Source organism: Orycteropus afer, unplaced genomic scaffold (assembly GCF_000298275.1).
Source record: "Orycteropus afer afer isolate SDZICR_OR568_19922 unplaced genomic scaffold, OryAfe1.0 scaffold00259, whole genome shotgun sequence".
Classification (NCBI taxonomy): domain Eukaryota; kingdom Metazoa; phylum Chordata; class Mammalia; order Tubulidentata; family Orycteropodidae; genus Orycteropus; species Orycteropus afer.
This window is the reverse complement of record NW_006921846.1, coordinates 2,040,917-2,057,559: the sequence shown is the minus strand read 5'-3', so window position 1 is coordinate 2,057,559 and position 16,643 is coordinate 2,040,917. Positions and strand designations below refer to the sequence as shown.

At 38.5% G+C, this 16,643-nt stretch overlaps 1 protein-coding gene across 1 annotated transcript in view; it reads right to left on the bottom strand.

Moving 5' to 3' along the window:
- SLC6A14 (solute carrier family 6 member 14) overlaps positions 1 to 10,949 on the bottom strand; it is a 34,378-nt gene extending 23,429 nt beyond the window's left edge. Inside the window, exons 1-6 of the mRNA XM_007949992.1 lie at positions 10,902 to 10,949; positions 9,556 to 9,721; positions 6,220 to 6,351; positions 4,801 to 4,962; positions 3,730 to 3,868; positions 245 to 377 (exon numbers count right to left, since the gene is read on the bottom strand). Coding sequence (XP_007948183.1) covers positions 245 to 377; positions 3,730 to 3,868; positions 4,801 to 4,962; positions 6,220 to 6,351; positions 9,556 to 9,721; positions 10,902 to 10,949 — 780 coding nt within the window. The remainder of the gene's footprint in view (positions 1 to 244; positions 378 to 3,729; positions 3,869 to 4,800; positions 4,963 to 6,219; positions 6,352 to 9,555; positions 9,722 to 10,901) is intronic.
- Positions 10,950 to 16,643: the final 5,694 nt, after the last annotated feature.

The window sequence follows — 16,643 nt, the reverse complement described above, 5'->3', positions numbered from 1 at the left end:
AGGAAGGTTGGGCAATCCTACTTCCATAGTGATACTGCCTCGGAAACCCAAGGAGGGGTCGCTATGAGTCAGGTCTGACTCGATGGCACATAACAACAACAACAAGGCTGTCTACTCAGAATTAATGGAAAGGTTTTCACACAGTTGCATGTTCCCATTATGGTGCATATGATAGTGCTTAGCCTTGAAATACAATGAAATTAAAAAGTAGCTACATTATTATCTAATGGGTTTTCCAAATTACCTTGCCAGAAGACTTGATCCCTTTAAATAGTGCTGCTCCAACTATGAGCCAAGCCAGAAGAAGACAAAGTGCTAAATACCACACAACTACTCCAGTCTCATCCATTCCACTTGACCGTTGTAGCGCCACTTTACTGAAAAAAACGTAAGTCCTTTTATGAGTACAAAATCACTTGTCTTAAAAAAAATGCCTTGAATACTATAATATCTTTCACCCAGGAGGACTCTTTATGAATTTTACATCTTATTCATATATCAATTAATAATCCTATTAGCCTTTTATTGATACTACTTTATGAAGAAGCAATAACTTTAGGATTAACTACAGCAATTCAAAATTCCAAACCCAGAACAAAAGATTCCTACAACCATGATTTTTTTCTAATCTTAAAAAGTCCCTTTATATAAAGAAACTGACCTTACATCAGATTATTTCATTTTACTCATTATAGTATTTTTTTCTCAAGTTAAAGGACAAAAATTTAAAATATATTAAATATTTTGCATATTCACCACATTTTCAAATATCAAATACAAAAGTTTCATTATTTATAAATAAACTTTTTCAGAGGCTTTCAGTAAAATTCCAACATTCCACCATTCTCACTAGGGACATGCATGAGTCTAGGATCTTGATTCTGAACTTGATATTTGGGAACATTGCAAGATCTAAATTTCAGAAGTGTCAACAAAGGGAATTAACACGTATGTCATGGATTGACTATCAGTGAATCACAACACAGACCCTTAGGATTTTGGAGCAAAGCCCTGTAATCCTCTGTGGATAACTGCTCTCCTCCTGAGAAACAACTTTTGGCTTCTTCCCGGGCCTTAAGAGACTGAATGCTTAACCATAGGCTGCAAAGTCACCATGCAGCCTGAGCTGCCCAATGTGAACTGAGTGTTGTCTGACCCACAGAGTCATAAAGTCAGATGTGCATAGCAGCACTCCACCATTAAATAGAAGTGGTATATATGAGATCAGGCCCAAGCAAGACCTGAAGGCACAAGTAAGTTGTGTAAGGAAGTGGCCCAAATGCCACTGTCACATTACCTTTCCCCTCCCAGTCTGCATCTATGGCCTCATGGGGAGTACTTTATGATCAGTTGACTAAGAAAGAGAAAACTCAGCCTAGTTCAAACATAGTTCTGCATGATATGCAGCCACCGCTAGAAAGTGGACAGCAGCAGCACTGCAGACCCTTTCTGGAACCACAGCTTTCTGAGTTTCAAAGGGTAGGGCTATGGCCTCTTACATTTCAAAGAATCAGATCTTTACCAGTTCAGTCCAGGAATGGGGACTGCTGTTTATGAGTGCCAGGGGGATGGGGCCAAAGAACAGGGTCTGCCAGGATGCTGCCTAAAGCTGAAGGGACATGGCTGCCATACCCAAGGGGCCAAAGAACAGGGTCTGCCGGGGCCCAAGGGAGTGGGGCCACCACTCAGTTGGACTAGGAAAATGGACTCACCCCAAGGCAGAGCTGAAGACCAGGGCCAATGGTCTTCTATCCAGAATCCAGACAGCATGGCCAACACCCAGAGTCTGGAGGTCAGGGCCACTGCCTAGATGGTCTCAGAGAACACATGACTATTTTCAAGTCTTGAGAGCTGATGTAAATTGTTCTTCTGGGCTTTTTACTTGTTTGGTTCCTGTTATACCTTCTTTCCCTCCAGTTTCTCCCATTTGTAATAGAAATGTCTACCTTGTGTTTCTTCCACTTTGGAAGCAGATTAACTTCTATTCTAGATTCACAGATGAAGAGGAATTTTGGTCTCAGGATAGAAATTGGCCTTGTAGTTGATTTATGACTTTTGGGATGATATGATGGGGTGAAAGTATTTTGCATGTGGCAAAGACATGAATTTGGGGGTGCCAAAGAGCAGAATGTCATGGATTGAATTGTGTCCTCCAAAAATGTGTCAATTTTTCTGGGCCATGATTCTTAATGGTATGACAATTATATAATGATGTAATTTGTCAGTTATGTCATAATATGATCATCCCTGTGATGTGATCTAATGTGACCAGCCAATTAGTTGTCAGGGGATTAGGGTAGGATGCAACACCTTTAATGAGATAACAACCATAATCTGAGATTTGGCCTGCATAGCCTTTTATCTTACAAGAGATAAAAGGAGAGAGAAGGAAGCAGACAAGGTAGGATCTGAGAACCACTAAGAAAGAAGAGCCAGGAACAGAGAATGTTCTTTGGCAGGGTCACTGCTTCCCCCTAAACCCAGAGGAAGATTGATGCCAGGACACAGAGATTGCTAAGGGATGTCAGGCCCACAGATGTTGAAAGGAGACAAGGACCTTCCCCCAGAGACAACAAGGAGAGAAAGTCTGCCTAGAGCTCTCCCCTGAATTTGGATATGGAGCCACATAAACTGTGTGGGAATAAATGTCTATTTGCTAAAACCATCCACTTGAGGTATTTCGCATATAGCAGCAATAGATAACTAAGACAATGTGAATGTGGAAGAGCTACTTTTAGCAGCAGAGTGAGGAAAGTTGAATAAGGGTAAAAAGTAGGTACAAGGAGTCGTCAAGAGTCAGAATCAATTCCATAGCAACTAACAACAACATAGGGTAAGGTGAGCAAAGACGTATCATTTTAAATTCATAAAATCAAATATAAGCCAAAATATTCATTCTTACCATATAAGGAGCTCTGGTGGTGTAGTGCCTAAGGCTTCTGACTGCTAACCAGAAAGCTGACTGCTAACCAGAAAGCTGACGGTTCAAACCCACCAGCCTCCTCTGAAGGAAGGTTGGGCAACCTACTTCCGTAGTGATACTGCCTCGCCTCGGAAACCCAAGGAGGGATAGCTATGAGTCACTCCAGGGCAAATAACACCAACCACCATATAATGGCATTTGTGGCAACTCAGATAACAGGAAATTGCAGCTTTAAATAACAATTTTGCCCCAAATACTAATCACCTAACTCATTTACCATTGGAACATGTTTGTTACAGTCTACAATTTGAACATTTTTCTTCAAAGTAGTGTCCTTACAGATAGTAATTACTAAATCATTATTGACAGTCTTGTGTCCACTAATTAACTTATTTATAAATGACAAATTGCTGACTATGAGCTAATTTTGTGTGGAACCCTGGTAATATAATGATTAACCGTTCAGCTGCCAACTGAAAGGTCAGTGGTTCAAATCTACCAGTGACTCCACGGGGAAAAAAGATCTGACAATCTACTCCTGTAAAGAGTATAGCCTACAAAACCTTATGTGACCATTCTCTGTCACATGTGGTCACTATGAGTCGGAATCAACTCAACAGCACCCAACAGCTACAACTACTCACTAACTCACCCAGGATGGGGAAGCATTTGAGTTAAGTGAAGTGTAATCTACACAGATCCTCCTTTTTTCCTATTTAAGAAAGGGGATAATCAATATGTTGTTGCTGTTTATAAAAACATGTTAATAGCATCTGCTTAAGAAGTAGATTATCTGGTGTACTTACTTCCAATACTGTTCGCTGGGAAGCTGCCCTGGCTCATAAACTTGACTGCCATTGATGCAGGTAAAATTGTTGGTGTCTACCCAGCTTTTATTCATTTGGATGATCTCACCCGGTTTTACGGTCACATTACAGCGAGTTACTAAAAATGATTTTTAAAAATACCACAAATACAGACATATATTTAGTTTTGGAAGAGAACTTTCCTGGAAAAAAATTTTAATGGTCTAATATTTAAATTACTATCTAAATTCTTCCTTGGTGTAAATCTTACAGATAGAATAAGCCATGTACATTTAACATCTTAAATCTTCTCCACTACTAAACTGGAAGTGACTATGAATATACCTGCCCTTTTAAACTGTGGTTATGTTTATGGAAATAACAGCTATAGCGTAACAATTGTTTTAGTTGGGATTTAGTACTCCAAGGATCTTATAGCATATGAATTTATGTAATCTATTTGGTGAAGTGACATATTTAAATTCCTAAGATGTGGTAAATCATTATAAATTTATTCTCTAATATGAACAGTTAATCCCAGTGGTAATAGTTTATAATACTGATGCTACATTACCTCCAAAGAAAGATTAGCACCATATGACACAAACAACAATACACTGTCTCCTGAGATAAGCCACTACTGTTATTGGTAGCATCTTTCTTTCTTTACCACTTCCTCATTTTCTTCTTTCTCTCCTGCCCATGCCTTGGGCCTACAGTTAAGTATTTCTAGGCATGCCTTAAAAGGAGCTCTGGTGGTGCAGTGCCTAAGGCATTTGACTGCTAGCCAGAAGATTGGCAGTTCAAACCCACCTGCTAATCTGCAATCTACTTCCATAAAGATTTACCACCACGTAAACCAATGGGGGTCACTGTGAGTAGGAGTCAACTCAATGCCAGTGAGTTTTTTTGTTTGTTTTTTGAGGCATGCCTTAGCCTTGCTTATTATTATTCTGCTTTCCCCAATAACTTGTGGCCCAAAATTGGTTAGAAAAGTTAACTTTAAGCTTATTTTAAAAATATAAAAGGAGGATGCCAATTTTACAATATTTTAAAAACAAGTCTTTTTACCTATAGGTGATCTGCTACAGTTTTCATCTGACCAAGAAGAACAATTTGCCCATGGTAATCGGTTTTGAAAAGAAGCAAACATGTAGTAAAGACTATAGGCAATTATGACATTATAATAAATGGTCACAAAAATGGATATCAAGACCATTGTAATTCCAACACCTGGAAAAGAAAACAATTCAAATTAAAAAGCAAACTCATTTTCCTTTGCTAATTCATAAAAAAATTGCATCTCCAATTCCACAAAATCTTTGCAAAAGGCCATTTCAAATAATTGTTTGGGGGGAGGCTGTCCTGTCTGAGGAGATTTCTTCCCAAATTTAAAACTTATGTTTATGACTGCCTTTTTGAGACAGTGTTTCAGTTGATTACAAAAAGATCTTAAGGCCAAGGACAGAAGACCAAGATTCACATAAAGAAAAACCCCATGCCCATTACTGTTTTGCATTCTGTCTACAACTTCTTGTCAGAATGGGCACAATTAATGGAAAATCAGTTTAGAGCTCATATCCTATTACATAATGACCAATACTTATATCTTCCTATGTAAACCAGTATTTTCACGGGTAGAAAGTGAGGTGTCTGGATCAATGTTTTGAAAAGATAGTGTACAATATTTTTAAAAGTAGATGCAAAAAAAGAGAAAAGACTCTATAACTCAGTAATAATCTGATTTGGAAGTTTCAATATTTCTTTAACTCAGTAGTTTCAAGATGCAGTTTAAAGTACTGAATATAACTTCTGTGGTTGAGATTATCTTTTGAGGTAGCATCTCCAATATTCCAGCACAATGTTCTGTACACCTCATTATGAATTTATTTTTGATGCCACGCTTACGTTTTTATAAATGGTTTTCAGCAGCTAGTACGTACTGAAATGATACCTAATCTTTAGACAGAAAGGCAGTTTGATTTTTAATCACAATCAAGGCATTATTATTTTTTTAAAACTTCACCAGTCCCTTATTCTAAGAGCATTTAAAAATAATAATAATAATAATAATAATGACCTTCCCTTCAACTTTTCTGAGTCAGGCATTGTGAAAGATCTGCAAAAACGGTAAGACAAAGACTGCATATGAAGTAGGAAAAAAGCCAGAACCACAGAGTTAATGCACAACAGGATTGTGTGCCAAGGGGATTTGAAAGGATGAAGTAGGAAAATAATGGCACCCTTACAACCCTCTCTAAGGTCCTCCATAACCACCGTACAAGACACAGCTGCAGCCCTAGATAACCAGAACTAAAAATAAAAGTTTGATTTAAAAAATCTACAGTGGCAAATTATACAGGAAAACAACAACAATGCGTGCTTCTTTGCTTAACATGTCAAAATTTTTAATGCTTTTTCCTTCCACATCGTTAAGACAGCACGAATAAACCAATGAGTAGACGAAGGCGAAAACCCTTTAGTACCAACCTTGAAACAACGGAAGAATCCTCCAAACTGAAACTGGACCTAAGCTGGCAAACTGTCCCAGCGAACACTCTAAGAAGAACAAAGGTAAACCAGCCAATGCTAGCATAATAGTATAAGGTATCAAGAAAGCACCTAGAAAAGAAAAAGAGCCACAATTACATCTCAAAATCCTGATAGCATTTTGACAACCAGCAGACTAATTATAAAGCATCCAGAGATAGTAGACTCAGAGTACTGGGTTTGGGTCCCAAATTTAGTAATTTTCTGTGACAAAATAGCTGATTCTCTAAACCTTGGATTCCTCATCTACAAAAGGAGGATGCAAATGAGGTTGATGTGAAGTAATCAAGAGAAGGCTTTGAATTCAGATGGAACAAAATTAAAATTCTGCCTCCACCATTTACCAGTCCCATGACCTTAACTTCTGATGGAAGAACAATACTAACTCATCAGTTCACGATGAGGTTTTAATTACATAGCCTGTGTGAAACACTTAGCAAAATAGTTAGCACATAGTATCTATATCCCTCTTTTGTCTTCAAAACAATTCAAAACGAAATGGTCTACTTCTAAGACAGAGGGCAAAAATGCAAAACTTGGTTCACAGTGGAAGTTACTATCTTTAAGTTTGTCTTGGCAAAAGATTTGATAAGAAAATGTGGGGTTCAGTGGGTAAAAATGGACTTTGGGTTTCTATAAATTCCACTTATCCATGTTGCATTTTTTCCTCATGTGTACTCAGCTACTAATCTACAGGTTGGTACTTCAAACCCAAGACCTGGCTTTTGTAAAGATTAAAAGAACAAAACAAAACCTACTGCCATAGAGACAACTCTGAATCACAGTGACCACATGTGACAGAGTAGAACTGCCCTCACAAAGTTTCCAAAGCTGTAATCTTTATGGAAACGGACTGCCATATTTTCTCCTGTGGAACAACTGGGTGGTTTCAAACCATTGACCTTTCGTTTAGCAGTTGAGCACCATACTACTGCACAAACAGGGCTCCATTTTGTAAAGATTACAGCCGAATAAATTCTATAGGGCAGTTCTACTTTGTCATGTGGGGTCACCATGAGTCAAAATCAACTGGCTGGCTCCCAACAGCAATATTTGATGGTTATGTTACATCATACGTAGGAATTACATTTTTTTCTAATCCTCAAAGTATATTCCACTGAAAATAATGAGACAATACAGTATTTGTTACATACTCATAGTTAAGTGGCTCTACTTTAATGCTAACCCTGCAAGTCACTGGGTGACAGGGACAAATATGTCTGTATAGATGATGCAATGTACATACATACCATCGTTACTATGACTAATAGAGGCTTAAGTCCTTCCAATGACAAATATGAAGAAAAAGAAATACAAAATATAGTTGTTTAAATATAACAATAAGCAAACTTTTACCAGCCCAGTATGGACAGGTATTTAAAAAAAAAAATTGAATAGTCCCTTCATTGTTATATATGCCTTTCATCTATTATATTATTTTATTATTAATAATAACCATAACTGATCAATAGCTGATATAATATAGTAGATACAAATTGTTAATACTGTTGATCTAAACCCTAAGATAGTATGAAACTTGTGTTTCATAAACTGTTAAAAAAAAAATCTACAGACAAATATGTTTCCAGATTTTAGCAAAAGTTTCTCAAGCCTGGCCATATTTTCTAACCTTATCTATATGTATTTGAAGGGAATCTGGTGGTACAGTGTTGAAGGCATTTGACTGTTAACCACAAGGGTGGTGGTTCAAACCCATCAGGCGCTCTGCACAAGGAAGAGGAGGCAATCTATTTCCGTTAAGATTTACTGCCTTGGAAACGCAATGGGGATTACTATGAGTTTGAATCAACTCAATGGCAGTGGGTTTAGGTTTTTTTTTGTTTGTTTTTGTATATATATATTTGACAAATTTAAATTTCATGTTTCTTTCCTACCCTTGGACAAAAAAGAAAGATGCAATTGAGGAAGCCTAAAACATCCATTAACCAGATGATGTGATTGTTAAAAATTCAGAGTCAATTTGTTATATTAATTTTTAGAGGAAATGATGAAAGAGACATCCTCATACACCAAATCATACTATTTTGCTTAGGATCTGTTTTAAAATCTTCTATTAAAACTAAGTTAACAGCATTCCTGAGACTTTATGGTGAATACAAGGTGTACTTATAATGTAAAGTCCCAGGGAACTTTTACACTAAATATGAGCACACTGGGCCATAAGAAATACACACCAAAAAGATTGTGACTCTTGATTAATTTTCTAGCCAAACATATACTAAACCAATGATTGAACAACCCAGGCCCCAGATAAGGGAATTTGTGCCACCGATACTTAAATTGTTTGATAAACAGAGCTTCTTTTTTAAACCTATGAAGTTCAGTGTGAATGAATGCTTGAATACAACCAATAGGAATATAAGTTTAAAATATCACCACAACAAAATCCTATCATACCAAGAAAAATAATTATAGTGGCACAGTTTCACTGGTACACAGTTATGAAATACAAAGACATGTCACCTCTACACTTCTAATAGAACATGTAATTATAAGTAAATAAAATATGGTGTAAGTGAAAAGTTGTTTCGACATTACTAGAAAATTTTGCAATTCATTTTGTTTCCCTTTGTCTGTGACATTGGAATTATTTTTTTCTCCTTGTTATAATTGAGTCTATCTTAATGAGGTACTATGTATAAATAGCATTGTCTTGCAGGAATAAAACACCTAGTTTTGAACTAAACTATTGCATTTTAGAAGACTCCTCTACATGGTCAATCTAGTTTGAAATCCATGTGACTGAATAATGCATAGTAAAATACAAAACCTTTAATTACTTTTTAATCAACTCCTTTCCACACTTAAATTTTCAAATATAATTTCTTATTCTACTTAAACAAACAATTTAGTTGAGAGTTTCTTTAAAAAAAAACTAGATTTTGGGGGGCTGGGGATTTAGCTGTAAATTAAGAAAGCACAATTTGAGCATGAACAGATTAATGTAGGGACATGTATAAATTAAGAATAGTAAGTCATAGTTAAAGCTTACATGGGATTTCAAACTAGAAACACAAAACACAAAACTTTATCAAGTTTATATCTGAGGATTCTATGAAGCCAAACAGATTCTTAACTTGAGCTAGTAGCTTAATTTAATAATATATATAACATGCTTGCTTTTTTTTTCCAGCAGTGACCTCCTCCTCATCTTACCATCCTCTTAATAACCCAAACCATCACATATCTTTCCTCAGCTCTTAAAATACCCTCAGAGGCTATACCAGTTAGAAGTTGAGTTAGGGAAAAGAATACCTCCACCATTGTTGTAGGTCAGATATGGGAATCTCCACACATTTCCCAATCCCACTGCATATCCAATCATAGATAGAAGATAATCCGATTTTTTGGACCAGTTACCACGGTCCTGATTCTCATCATTTTCATCAACATGGAAATTCTGAGATGAAATCGTCACTTTCTGGGGAGGGGAAAACACCAAGAACTGTCTTTAGACCATTACATATTGCAAAGAATCCTAATTTAACAAGTCCATAGAGTAACAGGATAGAGAGAAAGAAGAAAGGAGAGGACAGGAGAGGGGATATGAAAGGAAGGAAGAGAAAAGAGCAAGGAAGGGAAGACAGGAGAGGAGAAAAGAAGCAAAGAGAAAAAAAGCGGAGTCATTCCAGAGTTTGATTACTGCTGATGGTTGCTTTGGCTTTACTTTGAAATGACACAAGTTTATACGTGATTACTTTTTCCTACTCTTTTAGCTAAGATCATTCAAATTTTAGTAAACAGGTTACATATTTCATCCAGCCATGAGGGGGACATGAAGGACAAAGCAACTTTCAAATACAAAATTCTTTAAGATTAATTAGGTAAAATCAACGCCACTGAAAAATTAGATTTCAAAGGCTTTTCTTCCTATATGGTTTTTCATTTGGGTGTTTGGAATTAAGGAAAGTTTCATTTACCTCCTGACCCTTAAACAAAATCAGTGCTTTTCTGAAAGCAAAATAATAATATGCAGAGCCAAATGAATTCTCCTGTCCCACCAGGTGGAGCATCTCTCTCTCTGCTTGAGGCGGGCAAGTTCTCTCCCAAACCTGTTAGCAGCTGTGAGGTATAGAATGTTACTTATGTCTAATGAGGACACCTTTCCATCTCCCTCCGGCATAGCCTTTAAGCTAGACATAGTCTGCAGAGGGACCCAGAAAAGAATTTTGGGGACCCACCTAGGCAGAGGATAAACCAAAAAACAAACTCACTGCCATGGAGTAGATTCCTACTCATACCGACCCCCATAGGGTTTCCAAGGCTGTAAATCTTTAAGGAAGCAGACTGCCTCATCTTTCTTCTGCAGAGCGGCTGAGGGGTGCGAATTGCAGACTTTTTCGTTAGCAGCCAAATACCTTAACCACTGCACTACCAGAGCTTCTAGGCAGAGGATAAAGTGCCCCTAAATCCTCTAACCACGGAATTAGAGGTCGTCTCTTTCCCCTCTACTCTCTGAGGACAACTCAGACACACTTCAAGGCAGGTCAGCAGAGATGTAGAGAACGAAGAACAGCTACAGGAGCAAAAACTGAGAATTGTTTCCCTTGAGTTTTCCCTCTCCAGGCCCTCCACACCTCCCGCAGGTCCCAAACCCCTACCTCCTTCCCCCTGCACTTGAGGAAGCTCGGCCACTTCAAGCTGTTCATGGTTCACTCACTCCTTCGGCTCGGTCCTCTTAAGTCTGCAGTCTGGCGGAGCTTGAAGGGTGGCAGGTGCACACTCCCTTGTTCCGACCTGCCAGAATGATCCACCTTGCCCAGGGGTGGGACCATTTATGGAAGGATCTCTCCCCTCCCCCTCACAGGCTCTCTGTAGTGTCAATTACCGGAAGGGGCCAAAGTGAGGCTTTGGTTTTTCCCCAGGTAAACCCGCATGTAGCAATCCCCTGCCCTGGCCCGGGGGAAAGGGCTGGGCTGCTAAAGAGCGGAGCAGCTTGAGTCTAGAAGACTGACAACCTTTGACTCAGAACCTTACAGATGCCTTTGCAATCTCACCTTTCCCGGGTTCCCTACTTCCTCCTAAACAGCCTTTCAGTCTGCTCTCTGTCCTGGGGCCAGGTGCTGCTCTCCGCTGGTGGTGGAGGCGGGGGCAGTCTAGGGGACCCGTCCTGTTTCCCACCACTCACCAGAACAGACCATATATTCATTCACACCTTCAGCTGTGGCTGCCTTAAGGCCCTGAAATTTCCAGAAGTCTCACCCCTCACTAGGAAGCACTCAAGTCCCTGGAGCAAATGCTGCTCCCTGAGGCAAAGCCTCTGAATTGGGCACCTTGAAAAGTAGCCAGCTGAGGTAAAATTATCCATCTGGCTCTGCCTGAAAAGAGCAACTTTGAGCCTATGTCTCAGGCTCCTCTCTCAGCCTTTGGGACAACGTTACCTTTTACAGGGCTTGCTTTGTGCAGTATTTCAAAGAACCCAAACAAAAACAAACTATTGAGCAGGTTCACGGGAAATTCTAACCCTAACAAAGGGTTCTACTCTGTAAGAAAAATGAGGCCTAGAAATTAAACTATGAGGAAGTACCCCAGCTTGGCCAGAGAGGAAATAATTAGTATAATGTTATTTACCAATACAGCACCTTTTATTCAAAAACTCAGATTTCACCTCAGACTACCCAGACAAGAGAAGGTGAGGGCAGTTCGATGAACCACAGGACAAATCAACGCCCACAGAGGAACCAGCAAAAAGTCAAATTCTGCACCATTTGTGCAGCTTCTTTGTTCTCCACTGACAGACAAGAATTTTCCATTTGCAGTAGAAATATGCCCTGGGGAATCTGGGCAGGAAAGGCAAAGGAAAATCCAGGAGGAAAATGGGAAGGCAGAAAGGTGAAAGTTCAATACGTTTCATTTAACTCTGCCTTGGACACAGCGTAGGTTGATACGTATGTGTGAGCAGGATGTGTGCCTTTTAGCATGATATACTATTGACCTGCCTTAGACATAGAAAAGAGGGCTTTATAACTCTCTTTACAAAAGGATAAGCTGAAAAGTAAAACCCTATTGCATTTACCAAACTATTCAAGTCACATGAAAATGAAAGGGACGCACCATGGGGCACTGCAAACAGGTAGCAAGTAGGGATAGAAAGAGACTAGGAATCCTAGGAATAGAAAAATTAAGTGGAAACAATCAGCAGTTTTCCCTGCCTATTGTAGAGAAGCTTTTCCTTTGAGAGTTTAGGGCATCTGGGACATAAAATTTCAAACCAAAGGTATTTTAGAGAATGCACTATACTATTTTGTGTTTTTGTTTGGTTTTGGCGTGTTATTTCCATTGTCATATATATCTTCTCATGACCTGGCCCTGACCACCTTTGTAGTGGCGTTTCTTGTCATTCCCTGTCTCAAATTCTTAAGCTTGTGTGTCCTTCCCAGTACATGTACATACATGCTGTTTCTCACCCCTGTGCCTCTGCTCACGTTATGTCTTCTCCTGGGAATTCCCTCCTTCCTCTTCAATTGGTTAACTGCTACTCATCCTTTAGGTCTCTGCTTATCTGTCACCTCCTCCAGGTCTTTTAACAATGGTTTCTCTTCTATTACCTCAGATGGGATTTAGCTGCCTCTCCTCTGTACTCCTATCTACTCTGCTCTCTTTCATTCTTTTTGCGTTATATAAAATCATTTGCTTATAGTCCTATAGTCTGTGAGTCCTCTGAGGGCAGAGAGACTGTCTTAATCTTTCCTGTATTTCCAGCACCTAGCACAGAACTGGACACAGAGCAGGTGCTCAGTGAATATATATTAGAAACTATGACTTGGACAGGTCATTTAGTGATATTCTCTTTTCCCCACAGTTCATTCCATGTGGCATTTACAATTCTTTGCAGTAGTGCTGGTGGGAATGTAAATTGGAGAACCACTTTGAAAAACTGTTTGGTGGCATCAACTAAAGCTGGACCTATTAAATTCTGTGATCCAGAAATTCTACTCTAATCTATACCTAACAGAAATGTGTACAGAAGATATGTTATAAGACAGTTCATAGGGGCACTATTCAAATCAGATGCAATCTAGAAACTGCCCAAACTCCATCAGTACAATGGATGATTTCAGTATATTTGTTCATTGGAATACTATTCACAGTGATAATAGGTGAATTACAGCTATATTCAACAGCATAGCTGGATCTCCAAAACATCATGTTAAGTGAAAAGAAGTCAGACCCAAAAGTGTATGTACCATAAGATTCCATTTAGAAAAAGGTTTAAAACTGGCAAAACAATGGGATGTTCTTTCTCTTTCTTTCTTTCTTTTTAAATATTTTTATTGCACTTTAGGTGAAACTTTACAGAGCAAGTTATTTTCCCATTTTATAGTTTGTACGTAAGGTGTTCCAAGATATTGGTTGCATTTCCCACAATGTGTCAACACTGTCCCCATTTCAAGCCTGGGTTCCCTGTTTCCTTTCATCCAAATTTTCTACCCCTTCCTACCTTCTCATCTTTGCTTTTGGGCAAATGCTGTCCTTTTGACCTCGTATAGTAGATTGTTCTAAGGAACACATTCCTCTCAGGTGTTATTGTTTATTTCATGGGACTGTCTACAGTTTGGCTGAAAGGTGGTCTCTGGAAATCGCTTCAGTTCCAGGTCAGAACGGTGTCTTAGAGGCAGTCTCAGGGGTATAATGGTGGTCTTCTTGTTAACTTCTTAAATAAAAACAAGCATAGTAAAACTAATTTTTATGGAATTTAACTGAAATCCAACTATTAGAGTTCTTTGAGAAGGTGAAATCAATTGAGGAATAATGATATCAATACAATCTGTGTTCAGGTGCAGGTGTTTTCAATACACAATTCTAATTAATGAACACTGAATTGAGGACACCATGGTAGTGTAGTGCCTACAGCACTTGACTACTAACCCACCAACCACTCCTCGGAAGGAAGGTTGGGCAATCTACTTCCGTAGAGATACGGCCTCAGAAACCCAACTCTTTGGGTCGCTATGAGTCGGGTCCAACTTGACGGCACATAACAACAACAACAACATTAGTATATATTATACAGAACTAGAAAAGGGAAGGCTATGAGCAAAACCACTCATGGGTATAAAGTATAGCATTTATTTTCCTTGCTTGACTGAAGTCCTTTAACGTAAAAGTGGTGTGCAGGAGAATGTCTAATATGTGAGTAATACAATTCTTTCCTCTTCATCAAGCACAGCAATGGATGCTCAAGCTTCTTTTAGCTAAAACTGACATCTGGAGAGTTATCTGAGGCTTTTATCTATGCACTTTCTCTTATCACTGAATGTCGTAGAAACTGGTTTGTCTGTGTTTTATTACTGTCAAATAATATTGTCAACAATAACATTACTGTCTCTAACAATAACAATAATGGCTACCACCACAATAATATCAGCTACCATTTTATTGAGCAACTATCATATGTGTATTATTTTCACTTCTCATAACAACTCTACTAGCTAAATAATAACAACAACAAAATACCCACTGCCATAGAGTTGATTCCTACTCACAGCAATCCTGTAGGATAGAGTAGAACTGCCCCATAGGGTTTCCAAGGCTGTAGATCTTTATTGAAGTAGACTGCCTCATCTTTCTCCCACAGAGCAGCTGGTGGGTTGGAACTACTGACCTTTTGGTTAGTGACCAAATGCTTTAACCACTGTACCACCAGAGCTCCTGATTCTACCAACTAGGTACTATTATTATCCCCATATTTATATATGAATAAACAAGCCTAGAGATGAGAAATGACTTGTCCAAAGCTATAAGACTTGGAAATGTGGGAGCTAGAATTCAAAATCAAGTTCTATTAACAGAATCTGAGCTTTTTCTAGTCATCATAATATGGGGCTATTGCTTTCCGTATCAGCCTTTCTTGATTATGCCGTAACTTCTATTCCTCCTTCCTTTATCCCTTATCATGCCTTACCTAGCCTTTCTCCCAAACTTTACCCAGCCTTTCTCCCAAACTTTATTTTTGCTTTCTTTCACTCCTTCCTCCTTCTAATCAATCCTCCCTTTTCAGTCAATCTCTCTTAAAACACAAACAAACAGTAATTAGTATTCATCAACAGTCTGGACAGATAATACCTTAAGCCCTGCCAACTACTGTATCTCACTGCTATAAGCTCAAGATCCCTCCCTGGAGCCCACTGAGAGAAGAGGGGTGAGTCACCTTACAAGCCAACTGGATCCGTTTCATGAGCTTTCCTACCCACAATCAGAGATTAGTTTATGAAACCAGCACCAGGACCTTGGCCAATACCCCCCCCCTTTTTTTTTTTTTTTGAGGGAAGGGCTATAAAGAAGTGGAGCTCAGCTCCATAAATCAGTCTTCTTATATCAACGGGGTACAGCAAACAGTTACTTGTGGTCAAGAGTTCAATTTTATCATGACCCTGTGTTACTGGGATATTGTTGTTCTCAGGCTTAGGAGTGGTGATACACCTGTCTTGTAATTACACAACACCAGCTAATGCCTCAGTGTGGGTTACAGCCTGACTCACTTGTTTGGCTTTTCTGTGTCTGGAGATGAAGGGAGCTATGTAGTTAAGAATTACTGTGAAATATTGTTGGAAAATGCAGGAAAAATTAAAATAAAGCTTCTTTCATAACATCTTTCCATTAAATCTTTTTAATGACTTGAGTTGCTCATTCCAATGAGGTATGCCAGGTGAATAGGTACAGGGCTTATTAATGCTATTTTCCTAAACAGTCAATAGGAAAATACTCACATTGCTGTTTCATAACACCTTAATACAAAGAAACCTGTGAAACCACACACACACACACAAAAAAAAAAACCAGCAACATTTCCTGGTATATGTATTAAATCCTATTACCTATTCTGACTTCCAAAAAACTTGGCAAGTGAAAACCTTATGAATAGCAGCAGATCATTGTCTGATATAGTGCCAAAAGATGAGCCACTCAGTTGGAAGGCACTCAAAATATGATTGCGGAAGATCTACCTTCTCAAAGTAAAGTCAACATTAATGATATGGATGGAGTAAAACTTTCAGTATCTTCATTTCTTGATGTGGTATGACTCTAAATGAGAAGACAGCCACAAACACCCATTAATAATCAGAACATGAAACATACAAAGTATGAATCTAGGAAAATCGGAAACCATCAAAAATTTGAATAAACACATAAAGATCAATATCCTAGGCATTAGTGAGTTCAAATGGACTGGTATTGGTTATTGTGAATTGAACAATCATATTGTCTACTATGCTGGGAATGACAAATTGAAGAAAATATTGTGTTAATCATAAAAAAAAAATCAAGATCTATCCTGAAGTACAACATTGTTAGTGATAGGATAATATCCACTCCCCTACAAGGAAGATCAGTTAATATGA